Consider the following 25,103-nt stretch of genomic DNA (forward strand, 5'->3'; position numbering starts at 1 on the left):
CCCTTCCAATGCCCGTTATGATTTTATAAACCTCGAAAGGTGACCTGTCAGCCTCCAAAACTCCATGAGAAAAGAGGCCCAGCCTACCCAGCCTGTCCCTATAGCTCAAACCTTCTGCTCAGCAAAATATTTTCTGAGCCCATTCAAGTTTCACAACATCCTTTTAACAGGGAGACCAGAATTGATTGCCGTATTCTGAAAGTTGCCTCACCAATGTCCTGACATCCCAATTCCTGTTCTGACCAATGAAGGTAAGTGTGCCAAACCCCTTCTTCACCACCCTGTCTGCTTGCGACTCCACTTTCAAAGAACTATGCATCTCCAACCCAAGTTCTCTTTGTTCGGCCACATTCTCCAGGTTCCTATCATTAACTGTGTAAGTGCTGTCCTGGTTTATCTTACCAAAATGCAACACCTCACAGTTATCTAAATTAAACTCCATCTCCCACGCCTCAGCTCACTGGCCCATCTGATCAAGGTCCTGTTGTACTCTGAGATAGCCTTCTTCACTAACCACTATCCTCCTGGTATATCTCTGACCCATTTATAGTACAGTCCTCTTCTTCAATGTAGAACATCAGAGCACACCAGCACCTTTCATTATAATCTCAGGACACCATGTGCACGCTGTAAGCACCCATCTCATGGACGGGATCATGCTTCTTGCATGCAAAGCTCTTTTTTACTATGTGGTGGTAGTATCCACACCTGTAGACCAGGAGGCTTGGGTTCAAACCCCACCCGCCAGTGAGGAATATCAAAACATTTCCAAGCAGATTGATTAAAAATGTTTGAGGGTCTTGTGGCAGTGTCCTTAACTCAAGGCTGAAAGGTCCTAGTTCAATCTCATCTGACCCAGATCTGTACAGAAACAGAATAAGAGGAAGCCTGGCCCTGGGGCAGAGGCAGATTGTATCTGGAATGGGGAAATAGTGGGAGGGAAGGGGGAGGTGGGTGGAAAGCTGGGAGCAGGTCCTGAGTGAGAAATAGGTGTGGAGTTGGTAAAGGAGCATGTGCTCCCAAGAAGGGGGTAAAGGGGTCAACTCCTGGTGGATGACAGGTGGGTATGGGTCCTGAGTGAGTGAATGGAGCGTCGGACCCAAAGGAGGGGGAAGGGAGTTAGGACCAAGAGGTGAATGTTGCTTCAGTCTTGAATAGAGCAAAAATGTTCATGATCAGTACTAGGAGAAAATGAGGATTGATGGAGATCAGAGTCGAGTGTGGTGCTGAAAAAGCACTGAAGGTCAGGCAGCATCTGAGGAGCAGGAGAATTGACATTTCGGGCATAAGCCCTTCATCAAGAATGAGGCTCGTGGGCTGGGGGGCTGATAGATAAATGAGAGGGAGATGGGGCTGGGGGGAAGATAGCCGAGAATGCAATCAGTAGATGAAGGTGGGGGAGAAGGTGAAAGGTCAGAGAGGAGGGTGCAGCGGATAGATGGGAAAGACGATGACAGGTCAAGAGGGTGGTGCCAAGTTGAAGGCTTGGGACTGGGATAAGGTGGAGGGAGGGGAAATGAGGAAACTGATGAAATCCATATTAATCCCATGTGGTTGCAGGTTCCCAAGGAAGAAGATGAGGCATTCTTCCTCCAGGCATCATGTGGGTTTGGTGATGGAGGAGGCCCAGGACCTGCATGTCCTTGGTGGAGTGGGAAGGGGAGTCGAAGTGTTCAGCCATGGGGCATTCGGGTTGGTTGGTGCGGGTGGTCCCAGAGATGTTCTCTGAAACAAACCACGAGTTGGTGTCCTGTATTCCTGATGTAGAGGTGATCACATCGGGTGTAACGGATACAGTCGATGACATTTGTGGAGGTACAGGTAAATTTCTGTCAGATGTGGAAGGATCTTTTGGGGTCTTGGATTTCCGTGAAGGGGGGAGGTGTGGGTGCAGGTTTTGCACTTCTTGCGGTGATGGCAAAGGTGCCGGGAGTGGAATGGACCTGCCAAAGGATGTGCGGAAGCAATGGTTTCTCCAAAACACTGATAGGGGTAGGGAGGAAAATATATCCCGAGTGGTGGGCTCTATTTTTAGTGGCGGAAGTGGCAGAGAATGTTGCAATGTATAATGGAGGTTGGTGGGGTGGAAGGTGAGTACCAGGGTAGTTCTGTCCTTGTTGCATTGGAAGGGGTGGAGTTCAAGGGCAGAGATGCAGGAAGTAGAGGAGATGTGCTGAAGGGCATCGTCAACCACATGGAGGGGAAATTGCGATCATGTAAGAAAGCAGCCATCTGGGATTTTCTATGGTGGAATTGGTCATCCTGGGAACAGTTGCGGCAGAGTCGGAGAAATTGGGAATAATGGATGGCATTTTTATAGGAGGCAGGGTGGGAGGAGGTGTAGTCCAGGTAGCTGTGGGAGTTCATGGGTTTGTAGTAGATGTCTATGGTTAGTCAGTTGCTGGAAATGGAGATGGAGAGGTCCAGGAAGAAAAGGGAAGTGTCCGAAATGGTCCAGGTGGATTTGAAATCAAGGTGAAAAGCGTTAGTGAAGTTGATGAACTGTTCAAACTCCTCATGGGAGCACGAGGTAACACTGACACAGTCATCAATGTATCGGATGAAAAGGTGAGGATTGGTGCCAGTGTCGCTGTGGAAAATGACAAAGAGGCAGGCATAGTTGGGGCATATGCGGGTGCCCATGGCTACCCCTTTGGTTTGGAGCAAGTGGGAAGATTGGAAGGAGAAGTTGTTAAGGATGAAGACCAGTTTAGCCAAGTGGATGAGGGTGTCAGTGGAAGGGTACTGGTTGGAATGGTGTGAGAGGAAGAAACGGAGGACTTAGAGGCCTTCGTCGATGATCAGCAGTAGGTAAGGGTGTCAGGTCCGGCAACTCTAGTGCTGGGTCAGGGTCTGGTGTGTGTAAATAGGCTAGGGGAGGTGTAGTTGGGCGTGTGTGAGGTAAGTATTGGGTCAGTTGAATAGGTAATCAGGAGCTAGACAGCATATTTAATAATCTAACTTTTCCTGAGTAACTATTTACTTAATTTCATTGGAACCCTTTGGTTTAAATGGAGACATTCAGTAGGTTCCACGCGTAGAGAAATTGCCCAGCAGAATCTTCAATTTCCTGCGCAATTCCTCTGAGTATTCTACAATAGGAATTCCACAGGGTCCCAAGCATAATTCCCATCAATGCAGGAATAATGACTGTCTGCATATTGGATAATCGGGACCAATTATTCTCCCACTAGAACAAACTAATCAGTTCCATGCAGTCTGAAGTGACATTAAAATTCTTCATCTGTCAATTGTGTTCCTTTTCTGATATAAAAACAATTGATTTCACCCAGAACAGATTGTAGAAACGTCTACCAGTCTAACAAAATCAGCTTAGACCAAACTAAGTTTATTGTTTGAATCTAAGATTAAACACCTAAAAAGTAGGGCCAGCATTTTACAGTAACTCTGATTGCAGGTTTAAAGAGGATGAGATCATTTTTTTTTGTCTAGTATTTCTATTTCTGTTCTTTAATTATTACTTTTCTGTTGTGTTCAAAGGTTTTATTAATCACGATAATTGAGGCCAGAGTGGTGATACTCTCCATTTTTTCCCCTGCCAAAATTGTAAATGCATCCAAGATTATTGTTTCAGCTAGAATTTGAGACAAACTATGGAATGGTACTAGATCCAGCATTTGTGGATGTGTAATTTGCTCCACATAATTATTACCATGCAATAATATTGTGAAATCTGACTGCTGGTCTAAAGCAGTCCACAACACCATTCCATTTCGTCAAAGTACAAACGTCCATCAACATCAGTCTCAATCCCTTTCACGATTCACAATTTAATTTTTCTGTTGCAATGTCATGCAAGCAATCAGACTTCCTTTCCTCTGGTTCTGCTGATTTCAGAGTCCATTGTCTGTTCCCAAAGTGGATGGTGACAAAGGCTTTTAGCCTGTAAAGATAATGTTTAGGCTCCATATAACTTCAACTGGGGCCAGTGCTTCCATTTCACCTGCCCCACCACCCTTATATACGCTAGAGTGCATGTATTCCCTGTAATAATTGCCTAATAGGGTCCAACCCATCGCGATCGCAGTCCCACGTGTTTTGGTAATATTTCCACCCTTCCCTGATCTCCTAGGTTAAGGAGTGTCACCTTGGATGTTTCTGTGCTCCCTATCCCAGTCTCTGATTCTCTGTACATCTGCAACATGCCCTCTCAGCTCATGCAGCTGCTTCACTAGTTTTTTCACCAATTGTTTAACCCTATCCTTGCCATTGCACATCACCAATCCTCCTACCACCACGTCCTCGGGTAGCTGCATAGCCCGCCCAGTCAATAATTCAAAGGGGGTCAGCCCTATTTCCTTTGTTGGGATTGACCTCAGTTTCATTCGGATAGCGGGTGTATGTTCTAACCCATTCCTGCCCTGTCTCTGTTGGGGCCTTAATCAGACTAGCCTTAAGTGCCTTGTTCTACCTTGTTGTACCATTCCTGACCTTTGGGCATGGTATAGGAGATGGAATTTCTATTCACTATCTAACTGTACACATACCTGTTTAATTACTTTCCCTGTAAAATGTGTCCCTCAGTCAGAATCAGCAGGGGAATGCTTCCACACACCAAGTAAACCTGTCTATTAAGACTTTGCAGGATTTTGTTCCCAGGGACTGGGGTAGGAGACCAGTAAAATCCATCTACAATTGTTCCCATGGGCCCCTGGGTCTCGGCTGGTGGCTCCATTTTATTTTGAGTGCTTTCTCTGGCTCGCACTGTGTGCAGACTACATATCTTTAACAACAATTTGCTATATCTCTCCCTATTCCGGGACATTTCTTGCAGCGGGTGATCTGATATTGCATTTTATCCAACCCTATATGTTTTTGTTTGTTTTGTTCACTGTGGTGGCACTGCTTGATTTCGCATGTTCCAGATTCTATCTTGCCTTCTCATTGCCTCACCTTTTTCACATTCCCGTTTCCCCTGTTGTGGGACTGTTTCTTGGGGTGTCTTTAAGCTTTCCTCGCTTCCTTCTGTAACTACTGCCATTTCTTGAAATTTCTGCACTGTTTCAGTAAAGATTTAGTGGTGCTGGTGTTGGACTGGGATGGACAAAGTTAAAAATCACACAACACCAGGTTATAGTCCAACAGGTTTATTTGGAAGCACCAGCTTTCGGAGCGCCGCTCCTTCATCAGGCAGTTGTGAGATTTTCAACAGCGTCCTGATATTGGAATCCTTGACTTTTTACTATCTCTATTAATTCTTTGCTTGAAAATTTAACTTTCAGAAGGATTTCCTCATTGAGACCCTGAAAGACTAGAGTTCTCAGAACATAAATATAAAGTTGCAATCTTGAAGAAATGACAAGGAGACCCATTCGCAGCTGCAAGAATCTTTGTCCTAGAGATTTCATCCCATTCTATTCTCCATTACTATTTTTAAAACTATATTTATAGATTGCTAGTCCCTATGACTCATTGCTAGCTTCCACTGAGCCACTGGTGCAGTGTCCTATTCTTCCACTTAGCAAACAGACACAGAGTACCCATGAATAAATCTGCAATTTATTTATTATTCCTTGTCATCTCACCTGCATTCATTTTTAATGGGCTCACATTGCCCTAACTAATCTACCTCGACATATTTCTGAAAAGTTCTGCAATTTTATTTTCTGTCATTAGCAAGTTTTATTTTGTATTGCCTTTTTATCTTCATTCTACTTCAGTGGTATTTCTGTGTGCTGGTTATAGTTTACTTAGTCTGCTGGATGCCCACATTCCTTATATTACTACAATCTTTTATTTAAAAAATTGCCAGAGTCCCTTACCTCATTCATTTGTCATGAATGTTTAACTACATGTTTACATTATATTACTATTACTAGTTATTTAATTGAGTAGAGATATTCCAATCTCTATAAGTGGACAAGAAGGACTGGAATAGTGAAATAATGGCATCTTATAACACAACAAAGGTTCAAGTGTTAATTAGACTAAATCCAGGCATATGCTTTTTTGATCAGAGTTTAATTTAAACTTAAATAACACAAAACTTTAACACAAAAATAACAAAACATTACTTTTTTTACCATATATTTACCCAAGTTTCTTTTAATTGTAACCACCCTCTGTCCCATAGTTTTGTTTGGTGTCAGGTATCCCTTTTGAACACCCACGAGATAATGATACCAAGGTGGAAGGTTTACCATTGTGTCAGTAAAATAGGTTTTTACACTGAATATAATGATGGCAATTTGTCTAAATAGGGCTGTGACTCTGAACTGACTGTATATTAATGTTTTAGGCTAGTTCTGCCACTGTTTAGATGATCAGTGGTGTATTGACTATTGTACTGCTCACGTCACAGTATTAAAATAGTATTGAACAAGTTATGTGCTTGAACAAGGGATGGTGTGGAAGATAGTTATTCCATTTTCCAAAATGTAAAAAATATCTTTAAGTAGAATACCAGTATATGAAAGACTTATCCGTGCATCATCTCCTCAAGTTATGGCTGTTTATAAAATCTGACTCTGGAATGTTAACTTGTCCAAAAAGAATGGAATTCCCAGGGATGTGCAATATTATAAGGGTTAATCTAATAAACCTGAATTAGAAACAAGACTTTTTTAATTTAAATGACACAGAACTAAATCTGAAAGATAAAGTAATAAAAAACAAAATCAAAACTCGGAAATTAAATTCAGTCGACAGCTAAGCCAATGACCCATTAAAAAGCTCACGTGAAATCGGCATGTTTTTGTGTTATCTTGGGTTTTTGTATTGATTTTAAAGCAGAAGTTATTTGACTGTTCAATTTGCAAATATGTCATCAAGGAACAAGGCTTGCATTTGTCACACAAAGTCACTTGGATAGAAAAGCAGTATTGATTTGTGTTCCTGTTAGCTGAATGAATGCCTGGAATGTTTCCCTTCATGGTTACTTTCTGTAATAAAAGCAGACTAAAGGAACTCCTGGGGATTTACAGAAGGTGACTATCATGTTTTACATCCCACAAAATACTTACCCTGTGCTTTGCGGCAGCTGAGGTTGATATTTGTATGCTTTTGAGCTCTTACTGTGTTGGTCCTGATCTTTAGCTTGACTTTGATCAAATTTTTCCACCATCTAGTGTAAAAATCAATTCCAATGAAGTTCTAAAATAGTGACAAATAAAAGCAAACTTTGGAGAAAAAAAATTGAGGTGTGTTCAGAAATAAAAACAGAATTAGCTGGGGGCATTATTAACTGCCAGAGTAGACAGTGGTCTATGTCGAAAAAATCAAAAATTGTTTGCAATTCAGTGGAAACAGAAAACCTTTGAATTTATCGTGGGTACATTTGTTAAAGCATGGGAAACTCTGGTGGAACTGTTCTGAAAGAGACGTTAGCATGTTAAATGCCAATGAAGTGTTAAGCAGGATTCTGCCTTTGACTCTGAGACCACAGATTTTCAGAGCATCCTGGAGCTCACCGGTAAAGCAAGAGTACAGCGGCAATTGACAGCTGAGTAATTGATAAGCAGCACAGTATTTACATACTGAGGCATGGCAGCTTACCTCAATGAAAGATTTCTCACACAGGCCTGATGAGAATGTGCTTTCGGTGTTTCGGAGATGATTTCCAAGACTTGAGGTTATTTCTGTTACTTTTGACAAATTTAGCTTTGATATTCAATTTCAGCCTTCATAGCAGCTTGGGAGCCAAGTATAGCTCTTGCTTAGACTTCCAATAAGGAGCAAGCGGGCAGCAGCAGTCTTCTCCTTAACCACCTGCATTGGAGATGGGCACAGGGTTTTACTTTACAGGAGGTGATACTCCCAAGCAGACTGTACAGGCACAAGGTCAGCCTTCTGAACCTGACTGAACACCAGATTCTCAGGAGGCTTCAACTTTGCCACAGGGATGTTGCTGACATTTATATTCTCCTGGAAGAAGAACTCCTTCCTCGTGTGCCAGCTGCGTATGGATTGTTAGTGGCAGTCATCATCATCTCTATTCTTTCCAGGGTTTCACTGTGATATTTTAAAATCTCTCAATTTGCTACCAAAACCTGCAACTTCCAGGTGACAAGTGCCAAGTTTGCTAGGACAGGCAATTCTGTTCAATTCACTACTGATTAGGCCAGTCAGTGAGCAAGGGCTCTCAGATTTGCTGCTCAAGCTGAATTCCCACAGGAATTGTGAGTCATGCATTGCACATGCAGCAATGAAGGTGCCTTTATACCATCCTGGAGTATTCATCAGCCAGTAAGGGTTTCACTCCAACATGGGATGCAACCACTGAAAGGTTATCATGCATGTCTCTGGAAGATAGTTTAGAGGTCTCAGGATGCCTTCATCTTATGGCAGTCAAGTTTCACGCAGGTAATATCATCTTGAAAAATCAGTAAGTGGTCCCTTGGAGACAGTGGCAATCCCTGAGACATCTTTAGGAACCCTTCAACTGATGCCCAGGAAAATGATTACTTAATTCACTTGAGCACCTTATTGGTAATTGAGCAAGCCAGTATGCAGTGAAGATGGAAACTCACTTCCTAGACAGATCTGGGAGTTTTTAAAAATATATCCATTCTTAGCACCTGGACATTGCTGACTAAGCCAGTATTTATAATGCCTCCCTACTTGCTCTTGAAAAGAAAATGGTGTTGGCCCTGGCAATCATAACATTTAGAATGCCAGGTTGTAAGTTTACTCGCTGAGTTGGAAGGTTTGTTCTCAGATGTTTCGTTCCCATGCTAGGTAACATCATCAGTGAGCCTCCGTTGAAGCGCTGGTGGACTGTCCCACTTTCTATTTATGTGTCTTGCTCTGTTGGGGTGGGTAATATCGCTTCAGGTTCTTTTTCTGTGAGGTTGATTAATGGGGTCCAAATCAATGCCAGGCCTCAAGGAATTCCTGTGCATATCTTTGTTAAGCCTGTCCCAGGGTACATGTATTGTCCCAGTCAAACTGATGTCCTCATTATCTGTGTGTAAGGATTCCAGTGATAGTTGGTCACGTCTTTGGTAGCTAGTTGGTGCTCGTGTGTCTTGGTAGCTAGTTTCCTGCCAGTCTGTCTGATGTAATGTTTGTTGCAGTCCTTGCAGGGTATTTTATATATGACGCTCATTCTGCTGGTTGTTGGTACAGGGTCCTTTAGATTCATCAAGAGTTGTTTCAGTGCGTTGGTAAGTTTGTGAGCTACCATGACGCCAAGGGGCTGGAGTAGTCTGGTTGCCAACTCCTTGATGTCTTTGATGTATGGCAGGGTGGCTAGTGTCTCTGGGCGTGTTGTGTCTTCTTGTTTAGGTTTGCTGTGTAAGAATCAGTGGACTGTGCTTATCGGGTACCCATTGTTCTTGAATACGTTGAATACATGTTTTTCTTTGGCATCTTGTAGTTCCTGCATGTTGCCGTGTGTTGTAGCTCATTTAAATAATGTCCTGATGCAGCTCCGTTTGTGGGTGCTGGCTGATTGCTCCTGTGGTTGAGTATCTGGTCTGTGTGTGTTGCTTTCTTGTAGATGCTGGTCTGCAGCTCTCCTTTCAATTTCTGTCCTACTGTGACATCTCGGAAGGGGAGTCTGTTGTTGTTCTTTTCCTCTTTGGTGAAGTTTATACCAGTAAAGATATTGTTTATGTGTTTGTGGGTTTCTTCTAATTTGTTCTGTTCCCTGATGACAAAGGTGTCATCCACATAGCAGGTCCAAAGCTTGGGCTGGATCGTGGGGAGGGCTGCTCATTCCAACCTCTGCATAACTGCTTCTGTCAAGAAATCTGATATTGGTGATCCCATTGATTTGTTTGTAAGTCTTGTTGTTGAAGGTGACGTGGGTTGTGAGGCACAGGTCTACTAGTTCAAGGACGCTGTCCTTGCTGATGGAGTTGGTGCTGTCGGTTGTTTGTGTCCTTGGTTCATTCAAAATGCCCTTTAACATACAGTAGCAAGATTTTACAGAATAATAGTGGATTGGTGCACCTTTAGCAAATTGTACAGTGACAGGAGTGACACTACTATAGAAGGAAAATAATGTGATAAGTAAATGCTATACATCATTGAAGGACTAATTGGAGAAACAGGAAGTGCTTGCTGCGATGACGAACTGCATGGCACTCTTTGCTATCAGAGATGCCCATTTTCAGTTATTCAGAAGTGGGGTAGTTATCAGACATATTAATTCTGTATCCACTCTAACCTCAACTATTAGCTTAAAGTAGTCAAGCAAGCAATAATTCATTTCTCTCACAGACACCCATTGCTTTAAATTCTGTTATACTGTTCTTCGAGAGGTCACTTGGCTGACAGCAGGGAGAATATGAGAGATGGAACTTAAATTTAGAAATAAAGTTTACACATCAAACAGAAATTAAACAAATGTGAAGGTATAAGGCACAATGGATCGAAAAACTGTAAATGTAACAATGCTCTTCAAGAAAGGAAGGACACAGGAATCAGAAAACTATCTGTCAGTTAGTCTAACATTTGTGAGGAAAAGTGAGGAGGATACAAAGAATTGAGAAGGAATGCAAATATGTTAAGTGAGTGGCCAAAAACTTGATAGATGGAACATCATATGGAAAATGGAAAAATGTGAGGGGAAATAGAAAAAAAATTATTATTTTTAAGGACACAGTTGAATACCCGATTAACCATGCTAAAAGACAAACGTTTTGTCCAGAAAAAGAGGAAAACATTGGGATGGAACCAAAAGAGAAAATTCTGAAAATCTCAGCAGGTCTGGCAGCATCTGTAAAGAGAGAAAAGAGCTGACGTTTCGAGTCTAACTGACCCTTTGTCAAAGCTGGACTTTGACAACAGGTGAATTAGACTCAAAGCGTCAGCTCTTTTCTCTCCTTACAGATGCTGCCAGACCTGCTGAGATTTTCCAGCATTTTCTCTTTTGGTTTCAGATTCCAGCATCCGCAGTAATTTGATTTTAACATTGTTATGGAAGTTGACATTGTCTTTAAGAGTGGAGGATGTGACAATAGGTGCGTAATTGAGAAATATCAGTCCCTTTATACAGAGTCATAGAGATATACAGCATGGAAACAGACCCTTCGGACCAACCCGTACATGCTGACCAGATATCCCAACCCAATCTAGTCCCACCTGCCAGCACCTGGCCCATATCCCTCCAAACCCTTCCTATTCATATACCCATCCAAATGCCTCTTAAATGTTGCAATTGTACCAGCTTCCACCACTTCCTCTGGCAGCTCATTCCATACATGTACCACCCTCTGCGTGAAAAAGTTGCCCCTTAGGTCCCTTTTATATCTTTCCCCTCTCACTCTAAACCTATGCCCTCTAGCTCTGGACTCCCTGACCCCAGGGAAAAGACTTTGTCTATTTATCCTATCCATGCCCCTCATAATTTTGTGAACCTCTTTAAGGTCACCCCTCAGCCTCCAATGCTCCGGAGAAAACAGCCCCAGCCTGTTCAGCCTCTCCCTATAGCTCAAATCCTCCAACCCTGGCAACACCTTTGTAAGTCTTTTCTGAACCCTTTCAGGTTTCACAACATCTTTCCAACAGGAAGGAGACCAGAATTGCACACAATATTCCAACAGTCGCCTAACCAATGTCCAGTTCAGCCACAACATGACCTCCCAACTTCTGTACTCAATACCCTGACCAATAAAGGAAAGCATACCAAGCACCCTTCTTCACTAACCTATCTACCTGCGACTCCACTTTCAAGGAGCTATGAACACTCTCTAGGACCTTACCATTAAGTGTATAAGTCCTGCTAAGATTTGCTTTCCCAAAATGCAGCACCTCGCATTTATCTGAATTAAACTCCATCTGCCACTTCTCGGCCCATTGGCCCATCTGATCAAGATCCTGTTGTAATCTGAGGTAACCCTCTTCACTGTCCACTACACCTCCGATTTTGGTGTCATCTGCAAACTTACTAACTGTACCTCGCCTCCAAATTATTTATGTAAATGACAAAAAGTAGAGGACCCAATACCAATCCTTGTGGCATTCCACTGGTCACAGGCCTCCAGTCTAAAAATACGACCCCCTCTGTCTTCTAACTTTGAGCCAGTTCTGTATCCAAATGGCTAGTTCTCCCTTTATTCCAGGAGATCTAACCTTGCTAATCAGTCTCCCATGGGGGACCTTGTTGAATGCCTTACTGAAGTCCATATAGATCACATCTACCACTCTGCCCTCATCAATCCTCTTTGTTACTTCTTCAAAAAACTCAATCAAGTTTGTGAAATATGATTTCCCACACACAAAGCCATGTTGACTATCCCTAATCAGTCCTTGCCTTTCCAAATACATGTACATCCTGTCCCTCAGGATTCCCTCCAACAACTTGCCCACCACCGATATCAGGCTCACTGGTCTATAGTTCCCTGGTTTCTCCTTACCAGCCTTCTTAAACAGTGGCACCACGTTAGCCAACCTCCCGTCTTCCGGCACCTCACCTGTGACTATCGATGATACAAATATCTCAGTAAGAGGCCCAGCAATCACTTCTCTAGCTTCCCACAGAGTTCTAGGGTACACCTGACCAGGTCCTAGGGATTTATCTACCTTTATAATTGCGTTTCAAGACATCCAGCACTTCTTGCTGTGTAATATGGACATTTTGCAAGGTGTCACCATCTATTTCGCTACTTTCTGTATCTTCCATATCCTTTTCCACAGAAAATACTGATGCAAAATACTCATTTAGTATCTGCCCCATCTCCTGCGGCTCTGCACAAAGACGCCTTGCTGATCTTTGAGGGGTCCTATCTCTCCCTAGTTATCCTTTTGTCCTTAATGTATTTGTAAAAACCCTTTGGCATCCAATTTGCACATCACATATCACAAATTAGATAAACACAGACAATGTATTGAATGAAACTTCCTATACCTGTCCTAACAATTATCCTCAACACAATCTAGTAAGAATAGCATATGTCACTCTCCAATTGTCACTCTCATTACCCTCATCTGTCTAAACTATTATCAGTTTGTGCCAAGTGATGGGAATTTTGTGCATACCCAGAATGACCTCAGTCTATCTGTTTTGAAAAAGGCATTTCTTGTAGCAGCATAACAGCAGATTTTAATCCAGTGATCTCCGTTGGATTTCTGCTTACATACTTAAGACTAAAGAAAGAGTCATCCCAATTGTTGCCTCCTTCCCTCCATATCTATAAAGAAATTTATTTAAATCATTCCATTGTTCCATTTCCCAAAAGAGAGATTTCTTTGTACAAACTGCATTTATTTAGAAAATCTATTTTAGTAATTTTAAGGAAAGACTCTTTCCAAAAACAGATTTCACATTTTAAAACCAGACTATATCTACTAATACATCATTGCATAATTGTCTAAGCCCAAATAACTCCATATTGACCGCTATTTCTGCCCTCCTGCACATATATAGAGTATTCTGATAAATAACTACATCTTACTCTTAAGGAAAATATCCCTTCCTGTGAAATATTACCACACTGCTTATTTGGCTTTCTCTCATCAATGAAATAACCTTCAGATTAAGTTGTGTTCTTTGGCCATCATGATGTTAATGGAAATATTTTTATTTATAATTGAAGTTTAAAATACAATTGGAATTGATCAGTACTTACTTGTTTTACTACAAAGTTTGATTTTTCTTGTTTTAGTAATAAAATTGTTTTACATGTTTTTTAAGCATGCTATCTGCATTTTAAGACAGGTGTGACATTAAGGCCTTGTTAACATTGCATTGGAGGTTATCTGAATGGTGCATTTATAAATTGTGTTTGCCCTGGAGGTAACACAAAAAGATTGATTTTTCAACCTTACTTGGTTTTGATTTACAGTTTTAGATTACCTGGACACAGCATGGTTTGCTTTATTGTGTGCAGTGTTAAAGCCTGTGTTTCTCTACCAAATAATTTAATCAACCCCACACCTTCACTATTAAGCTAACAAGTAGAATTTTGAAAGAAAAAAAATTCTCAAAAAAAGCTGATTTAGTTACAGTCGTCTGAAATAGTTTTAATAGCCTCCACATCTAATCATGAGCTGACCAAAAATTTTTCACTTAAGAATTTATAAACGTTCTATCTGAACTTGCATTTTATTTTCCCCTTAACCATTTTGTGACAAATACCAGACAGGTTACCAAGTTGACTAAGCATAGTAAACAATTAGAAACTCATTTTGTTCTTTAAAATGAAGCTCAGGTTAGTTTAATGATGTGTACTGTATATTGTATAATTAAACTTAATTGGAGAACAACAGTGACTGGTGCCAAGGGACAAGAAGTCTGACTTGAACCTAAAGCAGACCACAAGGTAGTGGAGAGATTGCTCTGGCTGCTAACCAACCCTTCCTTGATCCCAAAGGCAAATTCAGCATTAGACTCAATTCAATTAAAGTGGCAAGGTGCCAGTGCATGTTACCTGCAACCTGATGAAATGTTAACAGTCCTGGTGTTGAGTCATCACACAGGTAGAATTGGCGAAGCTCTGCCTATTTGTGTTAGACTTTACATTGTGGTCCTACTAGAGACAAACGATCCCAGTTTGTCTAGGAAAGCAGATTTAGGGTTTGTTGCAGATAGGCTGCTTGCAGGTAAGCAGGTAGACCTGAACATATTATTAGGTAAGGACTCAGGACGAGTGACCATTGAATTTTCCAATTTCTTCCCATTTCCTCAATCATAACCTCTTGAACGCCCATTGCTTAGGTACATGCTAGTTAGCTATAATCTGAATTCTTACTCTATTCCTCAAAGAATGTGCATTTAGAAGTTTTTCTGTACAAACAAAGCAAGAGATTAACGTAGTCCTGTAAAGTGCTTCTGCTGAAGCAAAAACAGGACTACATGCATGCCAAATATCAGAAGCATTGTGTAATAATAGAGGTGTTATTATTAACAGATCAGATTTAAGGCGGCATGGTGGCACAGTGGTTAGCACTGCTGCCTCACAGCGCCACAGACCCTGGTTCAATTCCCGCCTCGGGCGACTGACTGTGTGGAGTTTGCACATTCTCCCCGTGTCCTCCGGGTGCTCCGGTTTCCTCCCACAATCACAAAGATGTGCAGGTTAGGTGAATTGGCCATGCTAAATTGCCCGTAGTGTTAGGTAAGGGGTAAATGTAGGGGTCTTGGTGGTGTACGCTTCGGTGGGTCGGTGTGGACATGTTGGGCCGAAGGGCCTGTTTCCACACTGTAAAGTAATCTAATCTAATCTTAAACTCTGCAGCTCTCCGACATCCAGTTCTAAATTGTGGCAGACAATTAAACAAGAATAAGAAATTCCACAACTATCCCCATCCTCTCAGTGCAAAAGAGAAGGCTGAAACATTGACATCCTTCTTCAGAGGTGCGGAGTGCATAATCTGTTTTGGCTTCCATCTGAGATTCCTAGCATCCAACTGCCAGGCTTTAGCCAATTCAATTTATTCAACACCATATCAAGAAATGGCTGGAAGATTTTAGATACTGCAAAGGCTGTAGGCACTAATGACATTCCAGATCAGCCATTCCCCCAACCAAGCTGTTTCAGCAGAGTTCCAGCACTGGCATCGACTTACCAATGTGAAAAATTGTTGTGGTTTTTTTTGCACAAAAAGCAGGGTAAATCTAACCAGACTAATTACCACTCTATCAGTCTACTCTTGGTCATCACCAAAATGATAAAAGAGGTCATCATCAGTGCTATCAAGCACCACTTGCAAAGGAACTTTCAAACCCACAACATCTACCACTTAAAAGATCAAGGGCAGCAGATGCATGGTAATACTCCCATCTACAAGACTCACAACATCTGAATTGGAACTATATTGCCTTTCTTCACTTGCTCTGGGTCAAAACCCAGCACTGTGGATGCATCCAAATGCCAAGTACTGCAGCAGTTCAAGAAGACAGGTCACCACTTCGCCAATAAAAATTAGAGATAAAATCTACTCTGTGGGACCTTGAAAGATCACATGTGTGTTGAGCTGCTACACTCTAACGTTTGTTTGAAATTTCTTATCTTACTGTAATGTCAACCCTTTAGTGTTGTTTTATTTCTCACATATCTTTAAATTCTGTAAAAGTACTTTTGTTCCTCTGTTGTATCCAAGATTGTACCTCGGTACTTGTACCTAAGATGTCACCATAAGAAGGCAGACATTGTGAAAACTTTTCACTGTGCAGCTACAAAGGAGTACACATGACAAGAAAGGATATTCTACTCTATTCTATAATAAGGTGTTTTTCTTTGTCCAAAATCCATCCTGCACATTTTCAACTGTCTAAAGGGAAACGTAAAGTTGTCACGGTCCCTGAGCAAGGAGAAAGGGAAAAAAAGGCTAAAAGAAAAGTGCCTTTTTTGTGTTCATTGGATGTAGGCACCACCAAGAAGGCATCAATTGTTGCCCATCCCAAATTGCCTAAATAGCTACCATGGTGCCATTTGAACCTGTATCCTCATTCTGACCCTCTGGATTGCTAGTTCATTATATTAACACTACATCACCATCTTGAAAATAATGAAACCGTAATCATATATGCCTGGGAAAATGCACTGACAGCAAATTTCTTCCAAGGCATATTTGTGCTGTTTTTTTTCCTTTCAATAACTGCATACAATTTCCGGCTATACATGTGTTGTGATGGAGGTGATGGTGTTGTGAAATGTCACTGAACTAGTAATCCAGAAGCCCAGGTTAATGTGCCAGAGACATGGGTTTGAATTCCACCTTGGCAGATGGTGAAATTAGAATTCAATAAAAATCCTAATGGTGATATGCAACCACAGTTTCATTGTATGAAAATCCAACTGATTCATTGATATACTAAGTTTGGCAATCTCACATGATGTGGCCTACACATAACTCCATATCCACCACAATCTGGATCACTTTTAACTTCCCTCTGAGCAATTATGAATGGGCACTAAGTGCTGACCTAGCCCACGTCCCATGAACAAATTAAAGAAAAATAAGTGTACTTCCTCAACCCAAAGCACCAAGCAGATGCATTGTCAGAATACTGCAAAATATTTCAATGAAAATATTGGCAACAAATAAAATAAAGGAAAATAAGGTGCATATAATTGCTTTTTTAAGATACTTCAAATTTCAAGTGTGTTCTCTTTCTAAAATGAAGTTATTTTCATTCCAGGTTATTGGATGGGAAGAGTCGCTTGTAAAACGCCAAACAGATTTTACCTCCTACAAAGCCACACACAGCCATTCTGATACAGATTACAATCTCCAGACTGCTCAACTTGACCAATTAAAGAAAGTATGACAATTTATTTATTTTTCTCATCCATTGCAGAGTAATGCGTGTTTGACATTGTTCTGTACATTAGCTCCAAAAGAAGAACTCCTAGTAACTTATGAAGTACAAAATAGAATTCAAAACCACACATCTGCTTGAGAGATTGTCATATTACAGTAGAGGAAAAAATCTTTTCTGACTACATGAAAATTTACACAATATTTTTAGGCTATACTTTCACATATTTTGACCAAGTATCCTTTTCAGGGAGTTTCATGGCAAGTGTCCCTCCATGATCCTGACCACTTTTTTCACAGAATTCTCTGCTGCTCATGCCAAATCATGCATTTGGCATGAAAAAGACATTTATTATACAATTTTTTAAAAACTAATTATCTAAATGCAATGCAGTTTGAAAGATTTCAAAACACACAAAAAAAAGTCTCCTTTAAATTGTTCTCAAAAGATTTTAACTAATATAAAAAATCTTGCTCATCTAGCTTTTGCTAATCTATTACTAAGTGTTTTTCTCCTGTCGTAAACCCCACAAAATAAACTACTACTAACCTCGCAGGAGGCCTTCAAATCACCTGCTCTTTGACACATACTGGTTTTAAAATCTTAGTTCTGAAACGACTGATCCAGTTAATTGTTAAACCCCTTCACAAAAAATAGACAAACACCAATATGCCATTAATTTGAAATCCAAACTCAAAAATAAACTATATTTTAATGTATAAATCACACTCCTTAAATCATAAACTCTTTTTTTACAACTTTATTTCAACATTACTAAGATTTTTCACAATTACAGTTTTCTTTAAATTTACATTTGTCTCAAATCTCCACTATTTTCATGGATGGTACATAGGTTGGTGACTTGACATAAAATAACAGAGAGAATGATGTCAAAGAAATATATTATGCATTTATGCTCCAGAATCCTAGAGCAGAATTTCAAAAGCAATAAACATGATGTTCCCAATGTGCCAGGCTTTGCAAAGAGCTCTCAATGAAGATCCGCATATCAGTTCTTTTTTAATTATAAAATCTATGCAGCTGAGGGCAATCTAGATTATGAATATTTCATGAATCCTTCCACTTCCAAGTCCATTCACACTTCTGACTCAAAGAAAAAGTAATAGTAGCAAAAAGAATCAGCATCATCTACTACAATGGCAGAAACCCAATGTAGATTTTAGGCTGAAAGAAATTGCTGCCACTTTTTCTTCAGAGTTCTCACAAATAATTTATTATTTGTAGTGGATTCCCAATCTTTATTTGTTACTATTCATGGTGTTTGATATTTATTTGCCAGTGGATGCAGCTCTGGCTGTTGGTGCGATTTCAAATACGCAATCCCAGGGGACAGGGCTGCATCGTGCAAACTCCACTATACAACACAATATTTAAAATAGGGGGAGATCAGGGATCCCACTCCACTCTAATTAAGGACCTGTTAAGCTCCTTGAGGAGCTTGTTAACAGGCTGGGGAGAATAAGAAGGTAATTTTCAGTTCATGCATTGCCAAACCTGAAAGTCTGCATATTAGTGCAGACATCAGGTTCAAAACAGACAGAAATTAAACGTTTTGTTTTAAAGCTGGAAATTGCAGGATCTTGTGCATTAGCTTTCAATTTGGCCACTTTTGTTTGTTGGGAGTTTGCTGGCCTTCTAAGGCAATGCCTGTCTTCCTCCTCAAGTAGCAAAGGCACTGTCATGTTTCCTGTCTGTATTTGCTGTTTATGCTCAGAAAACATTTGATAATGCTTAGCACCACCAATTGGGATCCAAGCTTGCCTTAACCCTATCAAGGTATTTACATTTCAAGGTTGTGTTGCAACATTTAATAGAAGTCTTACCTTCACCCTATTTTGATTCATTTGTGCTTCTCACTACTGCAGGCTATTTTATGCCTTCTCATGTGCGTCTCACATATCACCCCCTTCACCTCCATTCTACTAGCTGGATTGTTTTCTTTCTAAAATTGTAATTGGTGTTTAGCACCCCTTAAAAATTAAGTCATTCTCAGTCAGAGTTGCATGTTCTATAAATGATTGATGGCTAAGAAATAAGTAAGTCTAAATAGAATTACAGAAAGAAATAAGACTTTTCTAAGACATACGTGATTGAAAAATTATTGTGATGCATTCAGTTATTTCTTTACAGTTTGGATATTGTTTTTATTTAACAAAACTTATTGCTTTTAAAAATTAATGATTAATCCATCCAATGTAATATGATGCTGATGTGTAGAACCGATGGATTTCAAATTTTGCAAAGCTGATGGTTTTACTTTAAGTAATTAATTTATTGTTTTCAACTGAACCACATATGGAGTGGAATGTGACAGTGTCTGCAAATAGTTCCATACACAATAGTCTTAGCATTGTAAGTGATTCACTATCCACTATTTAGGTGGTGTTACATTCTTATTGCTTTATCAACTTTGAATATAATTGAATAACATGCCCTTCTTCAGGTAACTGAAGTTTCTAGAGAGCAGTGTCTATTTTCACACATTTTATAATGCTTTTCTAAACAGTTTATGAAACTGGTAAACTCTTTTACATATGGAGTGGCAACATTTACCCAAATCTATTTGTTTAATATCAATAGTCCTGTGCACAGTATGCATACCCTAAAACAATTTCTTTTCACCTTTCTCTGTTACTCAGGCCATCATTTTCAGACCCCTTTGAGGATCCCCTTGGAGGCAGGGGGAGAGTGGGATGTGTAAAATTCTTTGGGCACAGTTGAAATAGCATTTTGACATCTTCACACTTGGAACCCATTTTAGAAAGAGCAAACTGCAATTCTTGTGAGAACAGTTCCTGGTGATGAAAATAAGCATTCTTTTCCCATTCATTCTGGGAAAATGGGAGTAACCAGCTGGGCCAGTCTTTATTACCCATTTCTAATTGTCAGCACAAACCTGAACATTTTCCAAGTCTTGCTGCATTCGGACATAGACTGCTTCAATATCTGAAGAGTTATAAATGTCTGAACATTGTTCACGGATGATGCACATGACCAATTCCTGAAGAAGGGCTCATGCCCGAAATGTCGATTCTCCTGTTCCTTGGATGCTGCCTGACCTGCTGCGCCTTTCCAGCAACACATTTTCAGCTCTGACCTCTGACAACCACAACCATCTTTCTTCATGCTCGGTATGACTTCAACCAGTAGACAGTTTTTCCTCTAAGTCCTCACTGAATAGCTTTGCTAAGGCTCTTTATGCCACATTTAGTCAAATGCTGCCTTGATGTCAAAGGTAGACAAGCAGGAGGCTGGGAGAACACAGAAAGCCAGGCAGCTACAGGAGGTGAAGAAGGGTTACACCCAAAATGTCAACTTCTCCACCTTCTGAGGCTGCCTGGCTTGCTGTGTTCTCCCAGCCGCCTACTTGTCTACCTTAGATTCCAGCATCTGCTGTTTTTTTTGTCTCTAACAAGCCTTAATGTCAAAGGCAGTCACTCACTTATTGCCATTTAAGTAGAAATTGATTATTATTTTGGCCCATGTCAATTTGTAATTATGGACTGGGGTCACGCAGCATCAGTGCACCGAGCAGTTATGTCAACATGGCAAACAGGCAGCAAGTTCAGCTGTTCAGATCAGTGCTACACATAGGTAGGTTCAGACAAAAGGCTGAGTAGTGTGAAAGGAGCATTTCACACGGTGAGTTCAGGTACCAGGACTTTGGAGTTGAGCCTTTACAGTGTCATCTAACTGACAGTTGGATCCAATGAAAGGATGGTTGGAGGAAACAACTGGGAGAGTGGCCCTTCAGACTGGCAGAACACCCACCATATGCATTGTCCACTCAAAAACCCTCAGAGAGAATGATAAACAGGCTGTAGTGCAGGCAAGAAACTGTTGTATAAACACAAATCGACAAAGATAATAAAGAAATATGACCTGACAGCCATTATATAGATAGTTGCAGGTTGAAAGAGGTTGGGACCTGAATATTGAATGATGTTTGACATTTCTTAAAGGTGAGATAGTAAGAGATATTGGGGTAGCTCTCTTTAGATTAGGTATGTCATTAGAACAGTAAAGAGAATTGAACTAAGCTTGAAAGACCAAGATGTAAAATCAGTTTGCACAGAGATAGGAAATAGGAAAGGCAAGAGTTCACCTGTGAAAGTAGTTTATAGGCCCTCCAAACCATGGAGTAGTGTATACAGAAATAAATAAATTGGACATGTAAAAAAAATTGGAATTATCATGCATGACTTTAATTACATGTAGATGAATTAGACTAATCGAGGTAATGTACAAAATAAGTTCATATAGTGTATTCAGGACAAGTTTTTTAAAGCAATACATTCTAAATCTAACCAAACACTGCTTATTTTAAACCTAGTAATGAACATTGAGACACAATTAATCAATAACTTCATAGTAAAGGAGCCTCAAAATGACAGCAATCATAAATATTATAAAATTTCAAAACCAATTTTAAGGAGAGAAGTTTGAGTCTAAGAGTACCTCTTGAACCTGAATTCAGTAAATAAAGGCATTTAGACAAATCTAAATGAACTGGGCAGCTACAAAAAGTAGAACACTAGAGATGCAATCACAAACATTTTAGACATTATTTAATAATGCTCAACAAAGTTTTATCCCTGTGAGAAGGAAAGACTTGTTGAGAAGGCCACATCATTTACATCCAAATAAGGTAGTGAAAGATAATTAAATCTGAAAAGATTAGTGGTTGGTCAGTATTAAGAACCAGCAAAGAATGACTAAAGAAAGGAAGAAAATAGAGTATGAGAGAAAGCTATCTAGCAATACAAAACAAATAGTAAGAGTTTCTACAAATATATAAATGGAGAAAGAACAAATAAAGTTTGTGTTGGTCCTCTAGAGAATAGATCTGAGGAATCGATTATGAAAAACAAGAAAATGGAGTAGATGTTGAATAAGTATTCACTGTAGAGGACTTAGAAGAATTCCCAAAGATGCTGAATCCTATGAGAAATTGTCTAATTGTCATTTTTGTACACTTGCATGGAGGTTTTTTTCTAATGAGGCCTAATAAGTTTTCTCCTGCTAGCATCCTAAACATGCCTTATTAACTAAGTACCGTATTCCCATAGTGTCACACTCATCCATTGTTATCCAATTCTGCCACTCGCCAAAGTCATAAATACATCACTGAACTAAAAGCAAAGAAAGATACAGTACAAGAACAGGCCTTTCAACCCTCCAAGCCTGCACCAACATATTTTGCCACTGCTGGGACATCATGGGATTCCTAGTACCAGCAACTTTTTAGAAGGCCCTTTTTCATCCAGGCACATGATGACAATCTTGAGCTGCTCAGCAATGTTTATGACATTTGTTCTAAATATGGCAAGTAAGGATAAATTAACACCCCGCTTTATGAACTAGCACCTTGAGGTCCTGATTGGCGGGGTGATGAAGTAGAGGATCATCGTCTTCTCCAAAGAGGAGGAGGCTATGGCATCTTGCCAGCCTCGTTCAATGTTATCATCAGGGCCAGTGCAGTCGTCACAGCCTCAAGGAATATACAGCAGTAAAGGAAGACGGTTGTTTTCCATTCCATGAAGGTAAGTACTACTATCTTCTTTTTGGTACCCACACTCATTCTATCTCTGCTTCCCCAAGTCTCATGCTCCAAAATTACCACGATTGCATATAGTATGAAGCCTCACGCAATTTCACCCAACCAGTTCCCCCAGATTACTAAACTTGTGTGGCCTCTGCATTCCTACTCACTCAGCAAAGCTCATCACCTCTTTTACGATCTGCACCAACACTAACAACGTTGCCAGCTGCTTTCATCTCACTCAATCTTTTCCTTTGTTTCATTCCATATAAAAACTGCCTACAACAGGACAGAAAGAACGAAGACAGGTGGTGGGTGGGTCCCCAATATTTGGTTCCTCACTTCCCAAAGAAGACAATTATGATAATGGCTTCCTGGAGTGGCTGACTGACCATGCCCAAGCCCCTGGATTTATATTGGTTATTGTCCTTTATAATTGACTCCAGCATCTTTCCCACCTCTAAGGTCAGACTAACCGTTCTATAATTTCCTGTTTTCACTCTTGCTCCTTTCTTATAATGTAGTACAACATTAGCCACCCTCAAATCCCCTGAGGGGCCTTGACTTGAGGACTAGCCCTTAAACCTTGGCCTTATGGTTGATGTACAGGGAGTGTTTGTGGCATATACACAGCTGGCACATGAGGGAGATATGTCATTGACACCGCATCACGTTATTCCTTTGACTATGGAGTGCTGACAACCATGACAAACTGCATGGCCTTGCATCTGCTGCCATGGCAAGGCAAAACAGAAGTACCCTGTTAGTTCTGACCTCGGGAGCAAAGGGCACATGGGCAAGGTAAAGCAGAGATGTTGTGGGGCTCAAAGTGAGTGAGCGCTAAAAGAGCAAGTGAGGATGCCTAAGATTCACCCTGGTCAAATCCATAAGATGTGTGTCTGCCCTTGTCACACCCTGCAAGTGTCCTTGCAGCATCATTGCAATGAGAGCTGTCACCGTGCTCCAAAATGCAGCATTGAAGTGCAGAAGTGTACACAATAATGCGGTGAGGCTGGTATGTATCTAATGTCATGGTCTGTGGATTGGTGTGCAAAAAGTTATTAACTGTGCAATGTGCCCTGAGATTTAATTTCATGATTGACAAGATGGCGGTCTGGAGGAGGAATCAGCAACAGAGTCACTGTGTAACCATTTTGACTTCCATATCAGGGATTCCTAGTTAAAAATCACACAACACAGGTTATAGTCCAACAGGTTTAATTGAAAGCACACTAGCTTTCGGAGCATTGCTCCTTCATCAGGTGATAGTGGAGGGCTCAATTCTAAAACACAGAATTTATAGCAAAAATTTAGTGTGATGTAACTGAAATTATATATTGAAAAATTGATTGTCTGTTAAGTCTTTCATCTGTTTGAATACCATGATAGTTTCACTTCTTTCATGTGTAAATCACAAAACCTTTTTTATTAAAGTTGCATTCTCAGGTTAGCTGTTAACAATGGTGATAGCTTGACAATGAGTTGAAGGTGTTAGCCCCCGTGTTTTGTGTCTATGCCGTGATGTTTAGATTGATTCTCATCTAAAAAGTGAGATAATGGAGTTTTACATGAATTCATGCAGTTTTTGAGCTCAGAGTTCTACATGAATGCATGCAGTTTTTGAGCAATGTACAATGTAACCCTGAAAGTACAAATTCATCCCACAAAATAGATATGTGCATGTGGGTCTTTGTCTGTCTGTCTGTCTGGGTTGGGGATTATGAGTGTGAAAAAGTATATTTGTGTGTGTAGTGAGTGTAAAGTGTCTTAAGTCTGTGAGGGGGTACATGCGTGAGTGTGGGAGTGTGTGTGTCTGTAAGGGTATGTGTGGATGTCTGTGTGCGCGTCTGTGTATATGTGTGTCCGTGTGTATGTGTGTACAGGAGTGCCTGTGTGTGTGTGAGAGTGTGTGTGTGTAGGAGTGTCTGTGTGTGTGTATAGTGCAATGGTGGTCACCTGTAATGTGACATGAACCCAAAGTCCCGGTTGAGGCCCTCCCTATGGGTACCGAACTTAGCTATCAGCCTCTGCTCGGCCACTTTTCACTGCTACCTGTCCCGAAGTCCGCCTTGGAGGATGGTCACCCGAAGGTCCGAGGTCGAATGTCGAATCTCCCCAACTGGGAAGGAACACTCCTATCTGTTGATTGTTGCGTGGTGCCCATTCATCCGTTGTCGTAGCCTTAGCTCGGTTTCCCAATGTACCATGCCTCGGAGCATCCTTGCCTGCAACATATAAGATGGACAACGTTGGCTGAGTCACATGAGTACCTGCCATGTACAAGGCATTCCTAGAGTATAGTTGCTATCTGATGTGTGAGCGAATGGAAAACTGCATAATAATGAGGTGAAATTAAGTGATAATGAGGGT

The 25,103-nt window shown here is 40.7% G+C and overlaps 1 protein-coding gene across 7 annotated transcripts in view; it reads left to right on the plus strand.

Annotated features, from left to right (window-relative positions):
* Nucleotides 1–25,103, plus strand: part of pmfbp1 (polyamine modulated factor 1 binding protein 1) — an 829,187-nt gene that overhangs the window by 612,639 nt on the left and 191,445 nt on the right. For all 7 annotated transcript variants that reach the window (XM_072595986.1, XM_072595983.1, XM_072595987.1 and 4 more), the window contains one exon: nt 17,051–17,173. In XM_072595986.1, the coding sequence (XP_072452087.1) occupies nt 17,051–17,173 (123 nt within the window). The remainder of the gene's footprint in view (nt 1–17,050; nt 17,174–25,103) is intronic.

This window comes from Chiloscyllium punctatum, chromosome 26 (assembly GCF_047496795.1).
Source record: "Chiloscyllium punctatum isolate Juve2018m chromosome 26, sChiPun1.3, whole genome shotgun sequence".
NCBI lineage: Eukaryota > Metazoa > Chordata > Chondrichthyes > Orectolobiformes > Hemiscylliidae > Chiloscyllium > Chiloscyllium punctatum.